Below are 19,549 nucleotides of genomic sequence, written 5' to 3' on the forward strand. Positions count from 1 at the left end.
TTTGAACATCTTCAGATCTCCCAGTTTTGACTACATGGATGAGAATTTCTTCCCTCAATATGGCCAGCCTTCTTATTAGTCAATCACTTGCGAATTAACACCCCTCAATGACATGAAGATGCAAATGCAATAAATCCAAAACAAAATAAACATAAAATAAAAAATGAGTTAGTACTCAAAAGATAAATAATAAGATAATAAGTATCAAAATCATTAAATAAAACCTACCCTCACATGCTGGCTACCCAATCATGCTTTAGTAGATCCTACCCAACATGATATCTACCCACATGTTTTGTTATTCACAAAATAAATCCTAACCTCGTGATATCTAATTCACAGGCTTCGTACGAAAATATAAAACCTAACCGCATGCTTTTCTAATTCGCATACTTCTTGCAAAAAATAAATACATTCGAGGAAAATGTTAGAATGAGTTTTCCCCTTGTGACTTTTGATGAATCGCGGACAGAGATTCAGTATAAGACAGGCAGAGGTTTAGTAACACTAACAGGGTCCTCAAATTGTCCTTTGTTGGTGCCCCCTTGGGCTTGCCAGACCCTCGACCCTCACCCATTATAGGCTTAAAAGGGTCAAGTTCAGTTCGAGAGGATACATTTCCCTATGTCCATGCGAGGAAACTCAATGTTTCGCTCGTAAACATAAGGCATGTATCCCAGAGGTTACTTGCTAAAGCCCATGCGGAGAAAAGTAATTTTTCTCACGTAAGCGTAGCGTTCACATCTACCTAACGGGATAGAGCACAGTTAGAAGGCTCTAAAAATCAAAGGGTTATAGTGACAGTGGGGGAAACTCATAATCCTTTGCCTCGATCCAAGAAAAGCAACAGACTAAAGTGAAGGTCAGAAAACTGAAACATGTAAATCACACGTTAGTACAACTATTTATTTATTAATCAAACTAAAAGTTAAAATGTAAACAAAATATTTAAAACAAACAAGGGATCAAAAACCAAATTAAAAAATACTTATAAATTTCATTTGCAAATACAATTAATTAATCGACTATCGGCCTGACTCTCTAAAAGCATCCCCAGCAGAGTCGCCAAGCTGTCATAACCATTTTTCGGCGGGGACAATCGATTAATTGTTTAGAAAACAGTTACGAATTTTAATTTTGGAGAATGGGTGATTTGGAATTAATTTGAGTAAAGCTGAAAAAAGTCGCCATCAACCTTTGGGTTAGGTAGGTCGAATACCTAAAAACGTCTTTTAAAAATAATTTTAAGAAAAATCATTTTTAAGACAAAATTTGGTCTTCGTTTACCAAAGATTCGATTAAAACGGGTTTGGGAGTCGATTATGTGTGGGGAAGGATTAACACCCCCACAACGCCCTAAATCGGTACCTAGTCGATTAATTAATATCTTTACAATGAAATATACAAATTCAAATTATTTTGGTTTATGATCCCTAATAAAACAACACATGAATTCGACATATTCGAAAGCACCAAAATATATTAAATTAAAATTACCAAGCCATTAGAAAGATAAATAATATTAGATTATTTAAAAATATTGAGACCAGATCTTAAATAGTTATAACAATCTTTTCTCGATAAATTTAAATGGCCGAACATTTCTTTTTCTTCCATTACCAAATTTTAAAGTGACAAGTCAATTTCTTAGGTGTCACTGATGGGATACACTTTTATTTTAAAATCGTTAAAAGTGGACCTCGAATAAGTTAAGACAACTCACTTAAAACGATTTTAAATTAAAAGGGTATTACCCTTAATCCAATTATGTAAATATGTCGAATTATGCACATTAGGTTAACATACAATTTATGTAAAAATGTCATGCGACTTGCAAATACTTTATTTTCATATTTGTATATATGGAACCATGTTATCATGCAAAATAATGAAATACAACTAATTAAAGAAAATCACTATTACAAATTAAATTAAAAATAAAAAAATACAAGGATTAAATCTACTAGATAAAATAATCTAAATTAGGACTAAAATAATTGAAATCTAAATCTAAGGATTCAATTTAAAATTAAAATTCTAGGACCAAATTTTAACACAATGAAATAATTCAGCAAGTTCTAGCATAGTGACTATATTACAAATGAAAGGAAATTAAACATGCAAGATCGAAATTATGACAATGACCTAAATAGAAAAATTATAAACTAATGACCAAAATAAGCAAAAGCAAGAATTAATAGCCCTAGCATAAACATCATTTTTTACAAAAGTATTCACTAAGGACAGAAACGAAATTATTCAAAAATAAGGAGTCAAAGAAAGTTTCATTCAAAATTATAATAACTACATGCACAATATTACCAACCATTAAAAAAACGCATGTGCAACATATAATTTCAAAACTTTTGAACACAAAACAGCTCCAGACCATTCGAAAGATTAAGGGAGCGTTATGTCACCTTCTCGCTGGAAGAAAAAACTGCCATCCACCGCCGCACTCGGGCGATCGTTTGACGCCGAACTTCAGGGGAAGTTTCGTCTCTACGCCGGGAGCTCGAATATGGCCTTGGTTTTGTGAGAAACGGTCTTCAAATCCACCGAATGACCGATAAACATTTCAGCTTTTCCTCTCCGATTTACTGTCAACCACCGTTAGATGGACTTCATTTTTAAATATGTGGTTTCTCTCACTATAACGGAGCCTTCTACCTTGATCGTCGGATGGATGTCTCGATCCCCAGAAAAATGCGTCGGCCTAAGGGAAGAACACCCCACCTCTCCTTTTCTTCCCTTTCTTTCAGCATATTTCCAGTATAATATGATACACATGAGCATTTCTCCTATCCAACAAAGACAAGAAATTATAAATAAGTACCTGTATACTTCAACCTTAGTCAATCTCTTCATTGCTTGGACATCATATGTACGTTGTTAAAAGAATCCACCAACAACACCACTTGTGATTCCAAACCAAAGCTTTGTGGATCCAAGCTTTTTTTCCTGATCGGTTATTCTGCCTCCTTTTAATTCAACTGAATAGTCTTCATTGTGGTTGCATGATTGGTTTAGTGGAGGATTAGGTTTAAGATTTGTTTAATGGATTTGTGGTTTGTTTAGTGGATTTTTAGTGTGTTAGGTTTGATTTAATGATATGGTTGATCTTTTTAGGTGGATGGTGACTGGGACGTTCGGTAGATCGACAACGATTTACACGTTGGTCGGAATAGAATCGCTTGAAAGGCAGCTGGCAATTCGTATATGCGAGGATAGGGGTTTGGACCTGTAAAACATGTAAATTAGTTAATTAGAATAATAATAATAATAATAATAATAATTTTTCGACCCGGACAAAAACGGGTGTCTACACCTAACTATTTAAATCTTGTCAATCAAGCCACTTGTAGTTAAATATTAACGGAGGAGATGATGTGGCAGTTAATAAAATTTGTATAATTACACATTTAGCTTTCATTACATACACATTCTATTAATTTGATCCTAACTTTTAATTAATTCAATAAATTTAATCCTCAGTCAAATGGTGACATGTCTCACTATGTGATTGGATTTTTTTCTTAATATTTTTTATTTAATTTAATAAAATTTTCATCAAATCAAATTATGTCATGTGTCACCAATTGAATGACTAGAAAATAAATTAAATTAATAACTACTATTAGTGGGGTTTGAACCCAAGATGTGAGGAGAAAAAACAAACGCCCAACCACTGGGCTATACCATTCAAATGACAAACTTATCACGACATAATATGTATTGTTAATAGCAATAAAAAAGGAAAAATGACCTAATAAGAACTTCAAAATGGAATAATTGAATAATACGATAATATGATATATATACACAAATATTATAATTGATTAATATATGAATGTATTTTATTTATATTTTAAATCATTTCAATGAAAAAAATAAAAATAATTTTAATATATTATTTATAATTGAAATATAACGAAGAGCTTCGTTGACTTAGAATTTTCCTAATAGTTAAAGACTTATCGTAGTAAGCATTTTAATTTATGCATTGACTTATTTATATCCTGGTTAAAATAAGAATTTTATATTTTATTATACTTGAAAGTCGTGAGAAGGATTGTATTTATGATTTTGATTCTACTTTGCACAATAAAATTCATGCCGAATGTAATGTTGCTCACGGAGTTGTCAGTTTTCGCTTGTGGCATAATTGATTGGGTCACCCATCTCGGGATACATTATTAAAAGTGCGTCGTGATTGTAATGTTGGTACCTCTTTTATTAATGATGATGAAGCTTGTGTTGCATGTTATTCTTAGAAAAGTCATGCTTTGCCGTTTTCTTCATCGCAAACTATATACGATGATCCATTTTATTTAATTTTTATTGACTTATGGGGACCTCCTCATGTTGTGTCCAATGGATTTCGATATTATTTGTCCTGTGTTGATGCGTGCACCAGATATACTTGGGTTTATTTGCTAAAGGATAAGTCACAAGCGTTATATGCATTTCAACTGTTTTGACGTCTGGTTCGAGTGCGCTTTGGTCGTGAAATAAAAGAAGTACAAGGTGATTGGGGTGGTGAATTTCGACCATTCATTAAGATGCTTCAAGAGGCCGGGATACGACATAGACTCTTCACACGTCTCAGCAAAATGGTGTTGTTGAGCGTAAGCACTGTCATATTGTTGAAACGATTCACTTTTCTTGCTCAAGCTTCCTTACCAATGAAATTTTGGTCTTATGCAGTTGTTACGGCAGCATATTAAATCAATAGATTACCTACAAGAATTCTTCATGGTTTATCTCTGTTTGGTAAGTTGTTTGGCAAAGCACCTCGCTATGATCATCTCCGAGTATTTGGTTGTTGATATTTTCCCTATCTTCGTCCGTTTCAGTCGCACAAACTTGATCTTCGATCGAAACCTTGCATGTTTCTTGGCTAAGTATGCAACATGAGGGGTACTTGTGCCTAGCACCGGAGGGGCGCGTTTTTGTTTCTCGACATGTCAAGTTTGATGAAGGCGTATTTCCTTCTGCAGAACAAGCTGTTGAGTTCACTCCTGCTCCTTGTCCAACGTGTTCTAGGCTTGAAATCATACCCGGTGCAGATCATTTGACTGGAGCTGGTGGCCTTTCTTCCAATCACGATGCAACTGTTTCCAGTTCACTTGAAGTCAATGTTGGGGCTGGTCATGGTGAAAGTGCGTCCACTTCTCTTCTTACAGGAAGTAACAGTTTCCATGAGAATAATGATTCTGTGGAACCTGTGGACTTGGTGGGGCAAAATAATACTCATGGTGATTTGTCTATGAGCAGTGGTCGTGAGGAGTCGGCTGCTGCTACTACTATTTATGCTCCTCAAGAGGAATTATCGTCTGATGCAGCCACTGTTTCAAACATGGGTAATGATCCTACTTTTCAATCCTCTTTTCCCTCTAATACTCTTCCTATGATCACTCACAGCAAAGTTGGAATTTTTAAACCCAAAACCTTCTCTGTTCAAGCAATGGTTGATGAAGAACCTGTTTCGATTCAACAAGCGTTGATGAAACCTGCATGGAAAGCGGCTGTTATGACTGAATATGATGCCTTGGTTCAAAATGGTACATGGCGTCTTGTGGCACTTCCCCCTGGCAGGATGGCAATCGGATGCAAGCAGCTGACCAGTGGACTAAAGTCGCCAGGCTTCCAGCTTGAGCTTTAACATTTATAGGAAATATCTGACCAAGATTATGGACCATGTTTTACTCAAATGAATCCCTTGCCTACAGCTATTGGGGCAAGCTTGATATGTAAGCAACGATGAAGATTTCAATCTCGGATTTGGCACATACCTCTGAAATTAAAATCCATGGTATTTCTGCCAAGCCTATTGTGTATGCTGTACCACCGATCTGTGTTTGCAGTATTAACCAGTTTATACATGTAGTTTCGCTCAATATATACCAATAGTTGTGAATTTGCATGCGGATACGAAGAACCATGTATTGTGTACTTGAGCTGCCTAATCCTAGTCATGGTTATGGCCATTGGCAAAATAATTGCAAAACAGAAGACAGTAAAACTGACGTACCAAAATGCCGGGAAGTGCTAGAAACGGAATAAGTGCCGTCAGATTGGGGAGTTCCTGATTGTAGGAGAAAGAAAAGAAGTGGAAAGAATCAAATAAGAAATGACAGTCTCTTGATGAAGAGAATTAAGCTTTGTTATACCTTAAAGCAGAATGAGAGTAGAGTCCCTGGACAAAGCAGCTGAAGCATATTCCACTTGCAGAAAGCTGCATAAAATTGGATTGAAATGCCTTTTTTTCTTGTTTGTTCAACAATTTTACTATCTTAACATGAATTGGTTATGAAACTAACCAATAGAAGTGGTCGTCTACCGGATCTATCCGTTAAAAATAAACCTAAAATTGCTACTGCAATATGCAAAAACAATGTAATTGGCATGTCTCGGAAATGCTTGGAACATAATTTTACCTTAACTCCAAGTTGGAAAAGAAGCCATGAAGGTACCTGTACAATAGCTAAAACTTGGAGGCCCAGGTTACCTAATATGCCTGTTGCAGACAAAACTTTGTGTCTTCATCTTATTTTATGACAACAAAAATGTATACTATGCTGTGCAATAATTACATAAGCACTAACATAGAAGATATAAATTTACCTGCTTCTTCAAATATTGTACCAGCATAGTACCCCTTGGCACTTGCTCCGACAAGTTGTTGCAATAACATTAGGCCAACTCCAACCTGCAAATTCCAAGAAGCCGTTTATAAAACGATCAGGCAAGTCATAAAACGAATTAGCATATTTATTCTCAGCTCACAATGAGTGAATTAGCATATCTCTTTCGGAACAATTCAAGGATACTTGCTTCTGTCTGTTGCTCAAGAGTTTCCAAATAACCCTACAAGAGAATATAAGCACACATCATGAGGAAATAAGCGTTACAAATTTCCTGGGGAAAAACTAAAAGATATGAAGCTAAAATCTACTCCGATAATAGCTATTTCTTCAGAAATATCCGAGTCTCCCCTAAGACGATTCAAGGAAGCTTCAAACTCTTTTTCTCGACCATATTTTGCCTGCAGAAGCCATTCACATCTTGAATTTACACTGTCAACTCAAAAGTAAAGAATCAAGTGCATGAATTCTCTTATTGTTGACGAAAACGGGTAAAGAAAACAAAAGAACACGAGAATTTTACGAGGTTCGGCAATGTGCTTACGTCCTCGGTGCCTAGGCGGCGCTAGAAGTTTTTATTCAATGATATTTTAGGTCTAGGTTACATCTCTATTTATAATAGAAAACCCTGGTACATAATTACAAAGCGTCTGAATACTATGGAGTTAGACTTACCAGCCATCTAGAGGACTCTGGAATGAAAAACAAGACTATTATCTGTACTACACACGGGTTGCACCTGAAGAACAGAACAGATAAAACACTATACTTGACTAACACTATCTTTTGTTTTATCTAATAAAGAAAAAAGCAAAGAACATACTGATCATAGCCAGGGAGCGCCATGAAATGAAGGTTCCAATGTAAAACATAAGTGCAACCTCATAAGTAATCATCAACTGCTAACAAGATGCAATTCATGCACTACTAACATAAGATAGCCTTTATCTCATGACATCTAATCATGTTGACCTCGATGTCCATTTTGTGCGTGAAAAAGTTGCTTCTGGTCAACTATGCGTCAGTTACGTTCCAGCTATGCATCAAATAGCTGATGGATTCACTAAGCCATTGGCAAGAACTGCATTTGTGGAATTTCTATCTAAAATATGTGTTCGTCAAGTCTAATTCAGAAGACTAGAAGAAGTAGGGAGAATATTAGCGGTATGAGCAATGCAAGTCATGCCACGTTGGATGTGCGACACTGGCAATGGCTGTTAAGAGATAGTTAGAAGTTTGTTAATCTGTTAGAGTTGGTTACTCTGTTAGAGCTGTTGAGAAGCTGCTTGTAATCAAAGATACAATATATTCCAGTGATCATTTCTGCATTCTTATCTTCTTCCTAATAGTTGATAGTATTCAGAAAGACTTGTGTTTTACCCCGTCTTAAGGAGTATTATGTCCTATTTTTACGTACGTTTCAGTATTATTGTCATTGCATTGTATGTAGCTGCATTACATTTTAGTTTTATTGTCACTGCATACGCATAACATCATTTTGCATAATTAAATCAACTCAATGGATATGTTGCATTATAAATGGTTTTACAACCTGTGCTTGATGTTGTTGCTTTAGTTTTGAAGTTATACTTAAGGATGTCGCTGCAAATGCTTTGTTGGTTGCGTCCAGAAATGTCACCGCAATTGTTCAGCTGATAACAAACTTCTAGAAAGATTCAAAAATGCTGAGCTGGCTTGGATGACAACTACCAGTACGACCATTCACACTGATTGCGTGAAAGAACACATGGGTTGAAGAATATAAAAGTCAAAGAGAATGACGATTTGCTCTCTCTCTCCTTCACGCATCTGATCATCCTCTTTAGAAAAATCTATTCACGTCATGGTCATGGCAGCTTAAACCACCCTAGGTATTTGAAAGCAAACTAGAAGCCTCCTGACCATGGAAGCGATAGTGTAGCAACGTGCGAGTAAGAAGCATTATTGAGAGCGAGCCAAGTAGTTAGGGATAACACCTTGCTTTTCCTTCGATTATGTTTTGTTCTAAAACACTATTGATTACTTTGGTTATTGTTGGCGGAAGTCACAATGGTTTCAACGGAAGTTGGAATCCGTGTCTTCACCATAGTTTAAATGCATTCACTGGAAGGTATACTTGTTTAGGTTAAGTGTGAGTCATTGATTAACTAAGGGAAGTTGATCTATTAAGATATACATACTTTTCACTGCATTAACAATCAATATATCTACATGGGCTATCATGTTTACTTGGGCTGAAAGTGCGCTGACAAATACCTTATTCTTCATTATTAGTTTATTTACTCTATATTTCTCTTATTTTACATCGACGACTCATTAAATTTTCTTCGTTCTACAGTTCATTACACCGACAATCTTAAATATCTAACTATCGTTCTTCGTAAGATCGATAACCTAATAGCTTAAAGCTATCCACTATACTTGCGGTGACAAGTGTGCTAGCAATATCGCAGTGACAAATGTTTATCGAATTATATATGAATTTACCCGACCATGATTCTAGTAAGAACTTGAAATTAACTTTAAATTCAAAAAGATGAACTTTGTGAAGTTGGAATGACGAATGGTATGAGAAGGTTTGGTAATATGTGATTGTGATTATGATAGGTTTATTGTGAATAGAAAGTGTATGGAAGGCGATGGAATTGTTTAATGATGACGTGGGTGTAAAGATTATCAATAGATGTCTAATCTATGTAAACAATAACAGAGAAAGCAAATGAGAGAAACAAATTTTCTGAAATTCATTATTTTCAAGCGTATGTATTACAACTCTCAAGGAGAGTATTTATAGCTAGTACTATAGCTATAACAGATGAAGTAACTAACTGCACAACAAATTAACTACTTCAACTGATCAGTTGTAGTGAACCAATCCTCAGCTGCACAACCATCATGCACATTAGTGAACTTATATGCCATGCGTTTACATACACTAACATTCCCCTTGCAATCTTCAACTTCAAACCTCCTTCAGACTCACGCACAAACATGGTCGGTCAATGCTCATTCAAACTCAAAATGAAATGAATGGTCATTTATACTAACATTCCCCTTGCAATCTTCAACTTCAAACCTCCTTCAAACTCAAACTGATATGCTCTTGAGCTGCATCACCAGCAACCGTTGTCTGTGTTTAAAAAACAAAGGTAATGATAAAGGCTTGGTCAATACATCAACAACCTGCTCGACTGCAGACACTTCATGCACTTGTAGTTGTCCCATGGCCACCATTTCTCGAACAAAAAACAAGTCCAGCTCAACATGTTTGAACTTGGAATGTAGTACGGGATTAGCACATACAGCGACCGCACTTGTATTATCACACCACAACGTAGCCTTGCCATGTGAAACTACATGCAATTCCCCCAACAAGGATCGAAGCCATACCATCTCAGCAGCTGCACAAGCCACACTTCGGTATTCAACCTCAGCAGATGAACGTGCAACAACCTGTTGCTTTATAGAGCTCCACGAGACCAAATTCCCCACAAAAATATATGCAAAATCCTGAAGTTGATCGCCTATCATTAACATCTGAACCCCAATTTGCATCTGCAAAGTCAGTCAAAGCCATTCTCTAGGAGGGTGTAAACCGTAGTCCAAAATCAACAGTGCCTTGTAGGTAACGAAGTATTCGCTTGACTGCCTGAAAATGAACATCCAGTGGGGCTTGCATGAATTGACACACTCTATTCACAGCAAACGCCACATCAGGCCAAGTGATTACAATGTATTACAGAGCACCAACTATGCATCTGTACTGTGCAGCATCTTCAAGCGGTGTTCCTTCCTTGGCTGAAAACTTGACATTTGAGACCATGGGAGTGGGAAGGCTCTTTACTCCACCAAAACCATGTTTCTGTAAAAGATCATGAATGTACTTTTGTTGACTCAAAACAACATCGCAACCTTCATAACTAACTTCAACTCCTAAGAAAAAGCTCAATGGTCCAAGATCCTTCAACGAAAACTGAGCATTTAGGTTGTTTATAACACTTTGAACAACCACCTCTTTATCCCCTGTTACGATGATATCATCAACGTACACCAGTAAGTACACCAAGCTATCCGAGGTCTTTCGAACATAAAGAGAGGCATCCGACTTGGCTAGGCAAAAACCTTCAGATTCCAGGTATGCCTTCAGTCGCTCAAACCAGGCCCTCAGTGCTTGTTTCAGCCCATAAATCGCCTTGTGTAGCTTACATACCAACTCACCATTGCCTTGCTCATACCCAGGTGGTTGAGTCATGTATACCTCTTGAGTGAGCAGTCCATTCAAGAAGGCATTGTTGACATCGATCTATCTCAGCTTCCACCCTCGTGACAACACCAAGGAAATGATCAACCTGATCGTTGCAGGCTTAACCACCGGACTGAAGACTTCATCAAAGTCAATCCCTGGTTTTTGAAGAAAACCTTTCGCCACCAAGCGTGCTTTGTACCTTGAAATCGAGCCATCAGCGTTTATCTTTATACAAAATATCCATTTACAGTTTACAGCCTTCCTATCTCTAGGAAGAGGAACTAGTGTCCACGTGCCATTCCTTACCAGAGCATCATACTCTGCTTGTGCAGCCTCTTTCCAAAAAGGACTCATGAACGCCTCTTTGATATTTGCTGGCTCTCGATCTGAACTTGCAACGTTATAGACTTTCGGTTTTCAGATTCCATGCTTACTTCTGGTCATCATGGGATGAGCATTGGAAACTGCTTGTGGTACACCACTCTCCATACCAGGTTGAACTTCAACGCACATCTCTGTTGTACCATTTTCTTCTTGAACTCCACGTGAGCTGACATCACAATCATTATTATTTAAAACTGTCGCACTACCATTATTATTCAAATTTACTGCTCCTTCACAGCTCACTTGGACCCCATGCGCACCACGACAACCTCCTTGGAGCCCATGCACACCACGCATATCACCACGTATATCACCACTTGCATTATTTTCTCCTTGCTCCCCATGTGTAACACCACATTGGACCCCACGTGATTGTGCATTGCCAACACAACTTCCTTCATTATTTATATTAGGCACACCACTCCTCCTGCTATATACAATTACCGTACCATGTGAATTACCTTGGACCCCATGCGCACCATTGTTTAATCTAAGCGCATTATCATTGTTTGAATTTACTTCATACCTTTCTTGGACCCATGCACTTGTCACGTCTTTGTCCCCATGTGAGCCACCATTCGGTGTGGCCATACTATCATGCGCACCATTATAGCTGGCGCCTCTGTCCCCATGTGAGACACCATTCGGTATGGCCCTACTATCATGCGCACCATTATAGCCGGTTGAAATAGCATTTGGTGTGGCACTACTATAATGCACACTACTTTCTTGGACCCCACGTGATTGTGCACCATGACCATTACTCTCATTATTTATGTTTGTCGCACTACTATGATTGCCTTGGACCCCATGTGAGCTCCCATTATTTAAGCTTGGACTATGTGCGGTTGTTGGAGTAGTAACGTGGGTGGGCACCACGCCAGGAGACACAAGTGCATTGGATTCATTACCACGTGCATCAACCGTCTCAAAAGGCACGACCCTAATGACATCCTGACTTGGATTATGCGCATCTATCACCACGCCAAGAGGCACATTGAAATTCGGTGTGGCCCCATGCTCATTATAAACTATAGGCAACTGTCCAGTAGTGACAATTTCTTGTCTCTGACACTTGTACACAAGTTGATTCCTATCAAACGGAAATACTTGCTCGTCAAACTTCACATGTCGAGACACAAAGACTCTTCCATCATTGTCTAGACATTTGTATCCATGATGTGAGGTGTTGGGTCCAAGAAACACACACTGCCTTGACCGAAAATCCAATTTATGTTGATTAAATGGTCTCAAGAGAGGAAAACAAGCACACCCAAATACTCTCATACCTGAGTAGTCGGGAGCTTTCTGATAGAGAATCTCAAACGGGGTCTTGCCTAAAATGATCTCAGATGGGAGCTTGTTTATGATATACACTACCATAGTAAAAGCATGACTCCAGAACTTTATTGGCAGTGATGCTTGAGCTAACATGACTAGTCCCATCTCAACAATGTGGCGATGTTTTCGTTCAGCCTTCCCATTCTGTTCTGACGTGCTGGGACAGGAGATTCGATGTTGTACACCATTGGTAAAAAACCAACTCTTCAGGGCTTGGTATTCACCTCCACCATTGCTTTGTAGTGCTTTGATTTTCTTCCCAAACTGAACTTCAGCAATTTTAACAAGGTTGAGAAAGCATTGGCTGACTTCATATTTCTTTCTAATTAAATACACCCAGATATGTCTGCTAAACACGTCAATAAAGGATACATAATATGCGTAACCCTCAGTCGAAACTACAGGTGCAGGTCCCCACACATCTGACACAAACAATTGAAAAATTTCTTTGTATTCAGTCAATGAATTATAAAAAGGCAGTTTGTGAGCCTTGCCTTGCAAACACGCATAACAAACATTATTCAACTTGTTTTCACTAGAAGAAACATTACACATTTTCATAACATCTTTGACAGCCTTCACACACGAGTGTCCTAAGCGCTTATGCCAAAGTTCCAAACTGCTTGAAGCCTTGGACACATTATTCACCATACAACATGATTTCTTCTCTTCATACGGTAGCAGCTGGTATAAACCTTCACTGGTGAGCTTCCCTCTCAACAGAATGTTCCGAGTCTGTGCATCCTTCACCAAGCACTCAAAAGGGTGAAACTCAATAAATACATTGTTATCACGAGTGAATTGAGATACTGACAGCAACTTCTTCTTAATATGTGGGACATGTAGCATATTCTGTAACACTAGAGGTCTAAGACTAGAAGACAGAAAGCCTTGACCAACATGATCAATTTTAATTCCTTCACCATTTCCCATTAAAAGAGTGTTGTTACCTTTGTATATCATACCTGAGTTGAATGGTACAAGATCATTTGATACGTGATGAGTGGCACCAGTGTCTGGATACCACAAAGCATTGGAGTGGTTTGGAACACTGTGAGCTGCTGCCATACTAGGCACAGTGGTTACAAAGGTTGTAGGTGCAGTATGAACAAATGACTCTTGTCCTTCTGTTTTGGCATGATGAGTTCCACAGTCCCCAGGGAAGGTATTCGTTACCTGACTCGAGGAGTAAGGCAGTCCTTGACGAGTCAAAGAATAAGGCATACCATGCATGAAGCTAGATGGATAGTGGTAGAAGATAGGAGATTGCAACGTGTGATTATACGCATGTCCATTCACAGGAACTATCTGTTCAGCTGGTTTCTTCCACTGCTCAGCAGACTAATCTTCACTACCAACTCCAATGAAATCTCGATCAAAGCGACGATAACACCGCTGAACAATGTGCCCAAACTTTCCACACAACTGACACTGAGGTCTATTTGAATTATTAAACCTTCCTCTGCCTCGACCACGATAGCCTCCCTGCTGACTTCCCTGTTGACCTCCCGAATAAAAATGTTTTTCTATTGCATCTCTTTTAGTGGCAGCCTGAGACCTTGTCTCTTTCTCTTCTTTCGACTACACAACCATATTTGCAGTAATATCATCTCTTAAAAAAGCTTTCTGCCTAGCCTCACAATCCAGGAGCATTTCAGTGAGACTATCAAGTGACACTACATCACGAGATGCTATAGCAATAATGGACTCGAATTCCATTGACAATCCAGCAAGAATCACACTTACTTGTTCTTGTTCAGGTATAACACAACCTGCAGCACTCAACAAATCACAGATTGTCTTGATCTTGGCTAAATAATCACTCACAGTCAAGCCAGCTTTCCTCTGAGAGTGCAAACTGTGTCTGAGAGAAGAAATCTTGGCACTAGAATGAACTCCAAACAATCTTGAAACTGCATTCCAGATTGTGCGAGAGGATGTGAGCTCCGTAAGATGTGGCAAAACCTCCATACTAACCGTTGTCAACAACCACGAAGCAAGTAACTTGTCTTGTTGCCTATGCACAGGATACACTGGATTTTCCTCAAGTTGCCCAGACTCATTTGTAACAAACTGAGATGGAGCAGGACTATCACCAGAGATGTAAGCCAGCAATCCATAGCCATCAATTATAAGGGTCACCTGATGCTTCCAAAGAAGGTATGTTGACTCGGTAAGCTTTACGACATCCTGTTTGGGTATATGTTGTACACTGGACAGGACTGAAGAACCATATGAGGTTGAAGTAACTGTGGTATTCACCGGAGATTGAACTCCAGCTTGTTGCAAATCCACCATCTTTAAAGAAACGCAAGAACCTTCAAAAACCTCCAAGAAAAGAAGAAGCCAGAAACTGCAGGATCGTTTTGGCAACTGATACCATGTAAAGATTATCAATAGATGTCTAATCTATGTAAACAAGAACAGAGAAAGAAAATGAGAGAAACAAATCTTCTGAAATTCATTATTTTCAAGCGTATGTATTACAACTCTCAAGGAGAGTATTTATAGCTAGTACTATAGCTATAACAGATGAAGTAACTAACTGCACAACAAATTAACTACTTCAACTGATCAATTGCAGTGAACCAATCCTCAGCTGCACAACCATCATGCACATCAGTGAACTTATATGCCATGCGTTTACATACACTAACAGTGGGAACAAGGAAGAACCAACACTATTTTGAATGTTGACTCAAACCATACAAGTTTTTGAACCTAATATGGAAGAGGATGGATCGTGACCCACTAGTTATAGAGAACTAGGAACCAACGATATAACAAAATGAATGAAAATATGCTACAAGATTAAACTTGATGAACCAATAAAATTCTTAAAGAACTAGAAAAGATAACACTCTTAAGTGTGTTTATAAAATCAAAGTTGTAAGTTTACAATGGAGAAATGGACACCTATTTATATAGGGTTTCAAGGCTAGAATTTGAAATAGAGCCTTTATCTTAATGGTAATGAAGACACATGTAATAGATTGTGACCTTCTTTTTCCCTTGGGAGCCGAATAGTCATGTTGGAGCTTTAGGATTAATGTAGACATCTCTAGGATGAATCTAGACATCCATTTGTCCACAAAGAAGAGACCTTTGAAATTCCAAAGCTTAATTCTCTAGGATGAATAAAGGATGAATGTGGACATATTTAGAATGAATGTAGACATCCTTGCGTCCTCATTGGAGAAACTGTTGGACTCACAAAGCTTTGATTGTTGTCGTTCATTCTCATTTAATGGCATAATGGATGAATAAAAAGCCCTTGAATGCTCTCTTCCTCTTGAGAATTCGAATAGCCTCTCATAAAAGGGTGAGTATGAAGTCCTTAATTATTATCCCTTGAAGAATTCGAACAGTCACTAAAATTCCAAACTTTATCATTAGCTGAAATTGCATCTAAAAATACCTATAGAAAATATTCGTCCTTATTAACTTGAATAAAATGAAAATGAAAATATCATACAAACTAACACTGAATAAACTAACTTACTTAAATTAACTAGCATACTTAAATGAAATATCATGCATAAATGAACTAGCATGCATCTTTATTCATGTACGATAAATGAACTACCAAACATAATTAAACATGCAAATTTATAAATGTTCATGCAAACTCATGTACAAGTAAAAGGCTGCAATGTTCCATTGAAATGGGTGTTTCATGTTTCAAGTTCCCATTTTGACAAAACACTTTTTCCATAGCTACTTGAAATTTTCTCGCCCTAGCACGAGTCATAAATCTTCTAGGAAATTCTTCCGAATTTTTATTGGTCGTGATTATATCATATATGATGGTAGAGGTTCTTCCTTCGGATTAAAAGAGACCTTCATTGATTTACTAGGATGAACTCTTTGAGGATTCTTGAAGGCTATCAATTTCCTCGATTAAATGGTCTTGAAGAGGCTACCAAAAATCTAACAAGACTCGTAGTTGTGCTCACATATACTTGTATTTAATCTAAAATTTAAAGGTTAAAGTGGTTAAAACGTTCTAGATCAATCACATGGATAATTTAAAATATTATTTATTAAATTATTGATCATAATGATTTTAAATATTATTTATCCGCAACATAAACAAATGACACACGTGGCAAAAGCAAATCCGCACTTGAATGATTCGGATTTCTCCTTCTGACAATCGATCAAGTCCTCTTCTAAAAATATATCATTCTCCAAGTCCTTTGAATTTTTTTTGTGTATCTATTTTAATTATTATCTTCCATTTTGTCTTTTGGTTTACAATAACGTCTTGTTTTTATATATAATGTCTTTTTCATGCACGTTGGAGATAATGTTTTAACTTTATGATGGCTATTGACCTTATTTCATAGACATGAATAATAAATTTATTTCCACTAATTTGATGATTCTAAATTAGTATAAAACTAAAAGCTTTTACATTGTGTAAATATGACATTGAAGTTAGGACTTTGAATTTCTCAGTATCAGTTGATTGATTGTTCATGCACCATCCACTTATCCTACGAAAACAGATTCATCGAAGCTTGTATTTCTGCAAGTGTCCGTCCCCTGGTCTCCGGCACCAGCTTCGCCACGAACAGAACAGTCGAACCACATACGGTGGCGAAAATGAAGAATGTTCCTGGAAGACAGTGTAACATGGGAAAGAAAGGTCAAATTCTGTGGCTAAAATGATAAAGTTGACAATATCAGATGCAATGATTTTTACCTGTTGAGCTCCATTTCATGAGGAAGTTAAATGCAAAGGAAATAATCCAAAAGCCTAACCAGCTAACCAATGTCACAAGGCTTCCAGCTGAACCTTTCATGTTTATGGGAAATATCTGAAATACTTGTCCGATTCTTGTGTTCTTTCGTTTTCTTTACCCGATTCTTCAACAATATTGAAGGCTGCAAATTAATCTAGATCATGGTAAACTTATCTCGGACATTATAACCCAAGGTATTCCTTCCATGCCTAACGAAAATGATCCCGTGTACACCTAAATCGAGTCGAACGTATCAGCACTAGATGATTCTGTTCATGAAAGCTACTGCCTAAAACACTGATTCATTGTATTTACCAGTACACCAACAAGTGATAATATAGGAGTGGCTTCCTTCCATTGTTGAAGGTCCTGTATGCAGTCGAGCTTAATGTTTTTGAGAAAAGAATATATAACATGAAAAGGATTTGGAAATTCGAGATCGATAAATCTGGTAGAACCTGCAAGAAAAAATGACAATCCAACTAGGAAGCAACCCAAGCATGTTCCAGCTGCTGATACCTGTAGATATAAGTAGACTTCAGCAGGGACATTTGCACAATGTAATATATATAGAAGATACATTTCTAGGCTTTTGTACCAATAAAAGTGGTCTTCGTCCTGATTTATCGAGAAAGACTACTCCCAAAGCTGTCATTGGAACCTGCAGAAGATTATTCCAGTTTTTAAGAAAAGCATATTAACCAAAATGATATGAACTCTGATGATAGTGCAGGTCATGATGAACCGACCTGAAGGAAAACCATTGCTATCATTCCAACGCTACCGGAAAATCCTGTCACAAAAAACTTGAGATAAAATTATTTTCCAGTTTGAACTTCCTATATAGTTCTTCTATTGTTTCATAAACATGAAAATGTTCTTAACATACCAGCTGATATAAAAATTGAACTAGCATAAAATGCAATGACATTGACTCCCCCGAATTGTTGCAGAACCATTAGGCCAACTCCAACCTTAACCAGTTAGGTTACAGAACAAATATGCCAGCTTTTGAGCTTTTCTTGTAATGGGTACAATTTTACCTAACATGATCATGCAGCTCAGTAACAAAGGTTGCATAAAGGCATTTGAAATAAAATTATAAGGTAAAAAATATTGTATAAAGGAAACAGATCTATTTATACTTTACCTCAGCCACAGAGAGACCCAGATCAACTATGATTCCAGTCTGAGCAGGTGATGAATATCCAATCTGGTAAATTAATCATATTAGTTCAACTTTTGTAAGGCGAATGAAACAGTATGATTACCATCGGCGAATCCGAATACGAGTTTCTTAAGTCTTATTGCTTTTCAACAGGTGAACAAGTACAGTTCAGGTACTGTGTAGAATTAAGGTCAAACTTAGCCATTAAACAGTCATTGTAATCAAAATTCATGGTCAAGCAGGATAAGGGAAACCCCTTTACTTTGCAGATTAAGATTATAAGTAAAACTAATCATTTCAATATTGAAAACAGATAGTTACAGCAGTCCCAAAAACATAAGATCCACAAACAGCGATAATGGTGCTAAGAACAACCATAGTTGTTGCAGAAGTCGTAGTTCCAATTCCACCTTGTTCTTCACCGGAACTACCATGTCCAGCTCCATCCGGAGGCTTCTCTTTAACTATCAAAGAACTTGAAAGTTCACCATCTTCTATTTTCTGTCTACTCATCTCTCAAAAATTCAAGCAAGAGAACTGTAGCCAATAATTAAGCAACAGAGTAAAGGAGTTTCATTGGAAGTGGTGTAAAGAACAAAAGGACAATAACTTAATTTTTCAGTTTGAAGAAATGATAAGAGTTATCCATTGGGCCTGAGGGTCCCCACATGAAATGTGATATTTGTTGGATTGTTTGAATATTTCATGCATATTGAGTAAATGGTTTTCATTTGTTCATATGAATTAAATGTTCAAAAAGCCAAAACCTATAATATTTTGATATTTATAAGAGTCTCTCTAAATGAAGTACAGTTACTTGAACGGCTGAGCTGCCTGCAAAAGAAAATTCCAAATTTAGCTGCCATTTGCCAAAGAGAACTCAAATTCCAGGTTTAGATATTTAAAAAAATTGAATGTCTCAATATCATACAAGTGTACAGTTTACAGTATACAAATGTATACAGGGTCTTTTAAGACCAATATGAGGAAATGGAAACGGTTCACCAGTATTGTT

General features: G+C 37.2%; 1 protein-coding gene across 1 annotated transcript; it reads right to left on the reverse strand.

Moving 5' to 3' along the window:
- Window positions 1–17,048: 17,048 nt before the first annotated feature.
- Window positions 17,049–19,139, reverse strand: LOC120167301 (sugar transporter ERD6-like 5). The gene is made up of 9 exons (XM_039176367.1): window positions 18,856–19,139; window positions 18,517–18,579; window positions 18,380–18,409; window positions 18,256–18,349; window positions 18,116–18,159; window positions 17,965–18,027; window positions 17,682–17,885; window positions 17,327–17,600; window positions 17,049–17,239 (listed from the first exon to the last, which is right to left on the reverse strand). Exons 1-8 carry the CDS (start codon window positions 19,045–19,047, stop codon window positions 17,526–17,528), a joined length of 765 nt encoding a protein of 254 aa, XP_039032298.1. The 5' UTR covers window positions 19,048–19,139; the 3' UTR covers window positions 17,049–17,239; window positions 17,327–17,525.
- Between the last annotated feature and the right edge of the window lie 410 nt (window positions 19,140–19,549).

This window comes from Hibiscus syriacus, unplaced genomic scaffold (genome assembly GCF_006381635.1).
Source record: "Hibiscus syriacus cultivar Baekdansim isolate YM2019G1 unplaced genomic scaffold, ASM638163v2 tig00111671_pilon, whole genome shotgun sequence".
NCBI lineage: Eukaryota > Viridiplantae > Streptophyta > Magnoliopsida > Malvales > Malvaceae > Hibiscus > Hibiscus syriacus.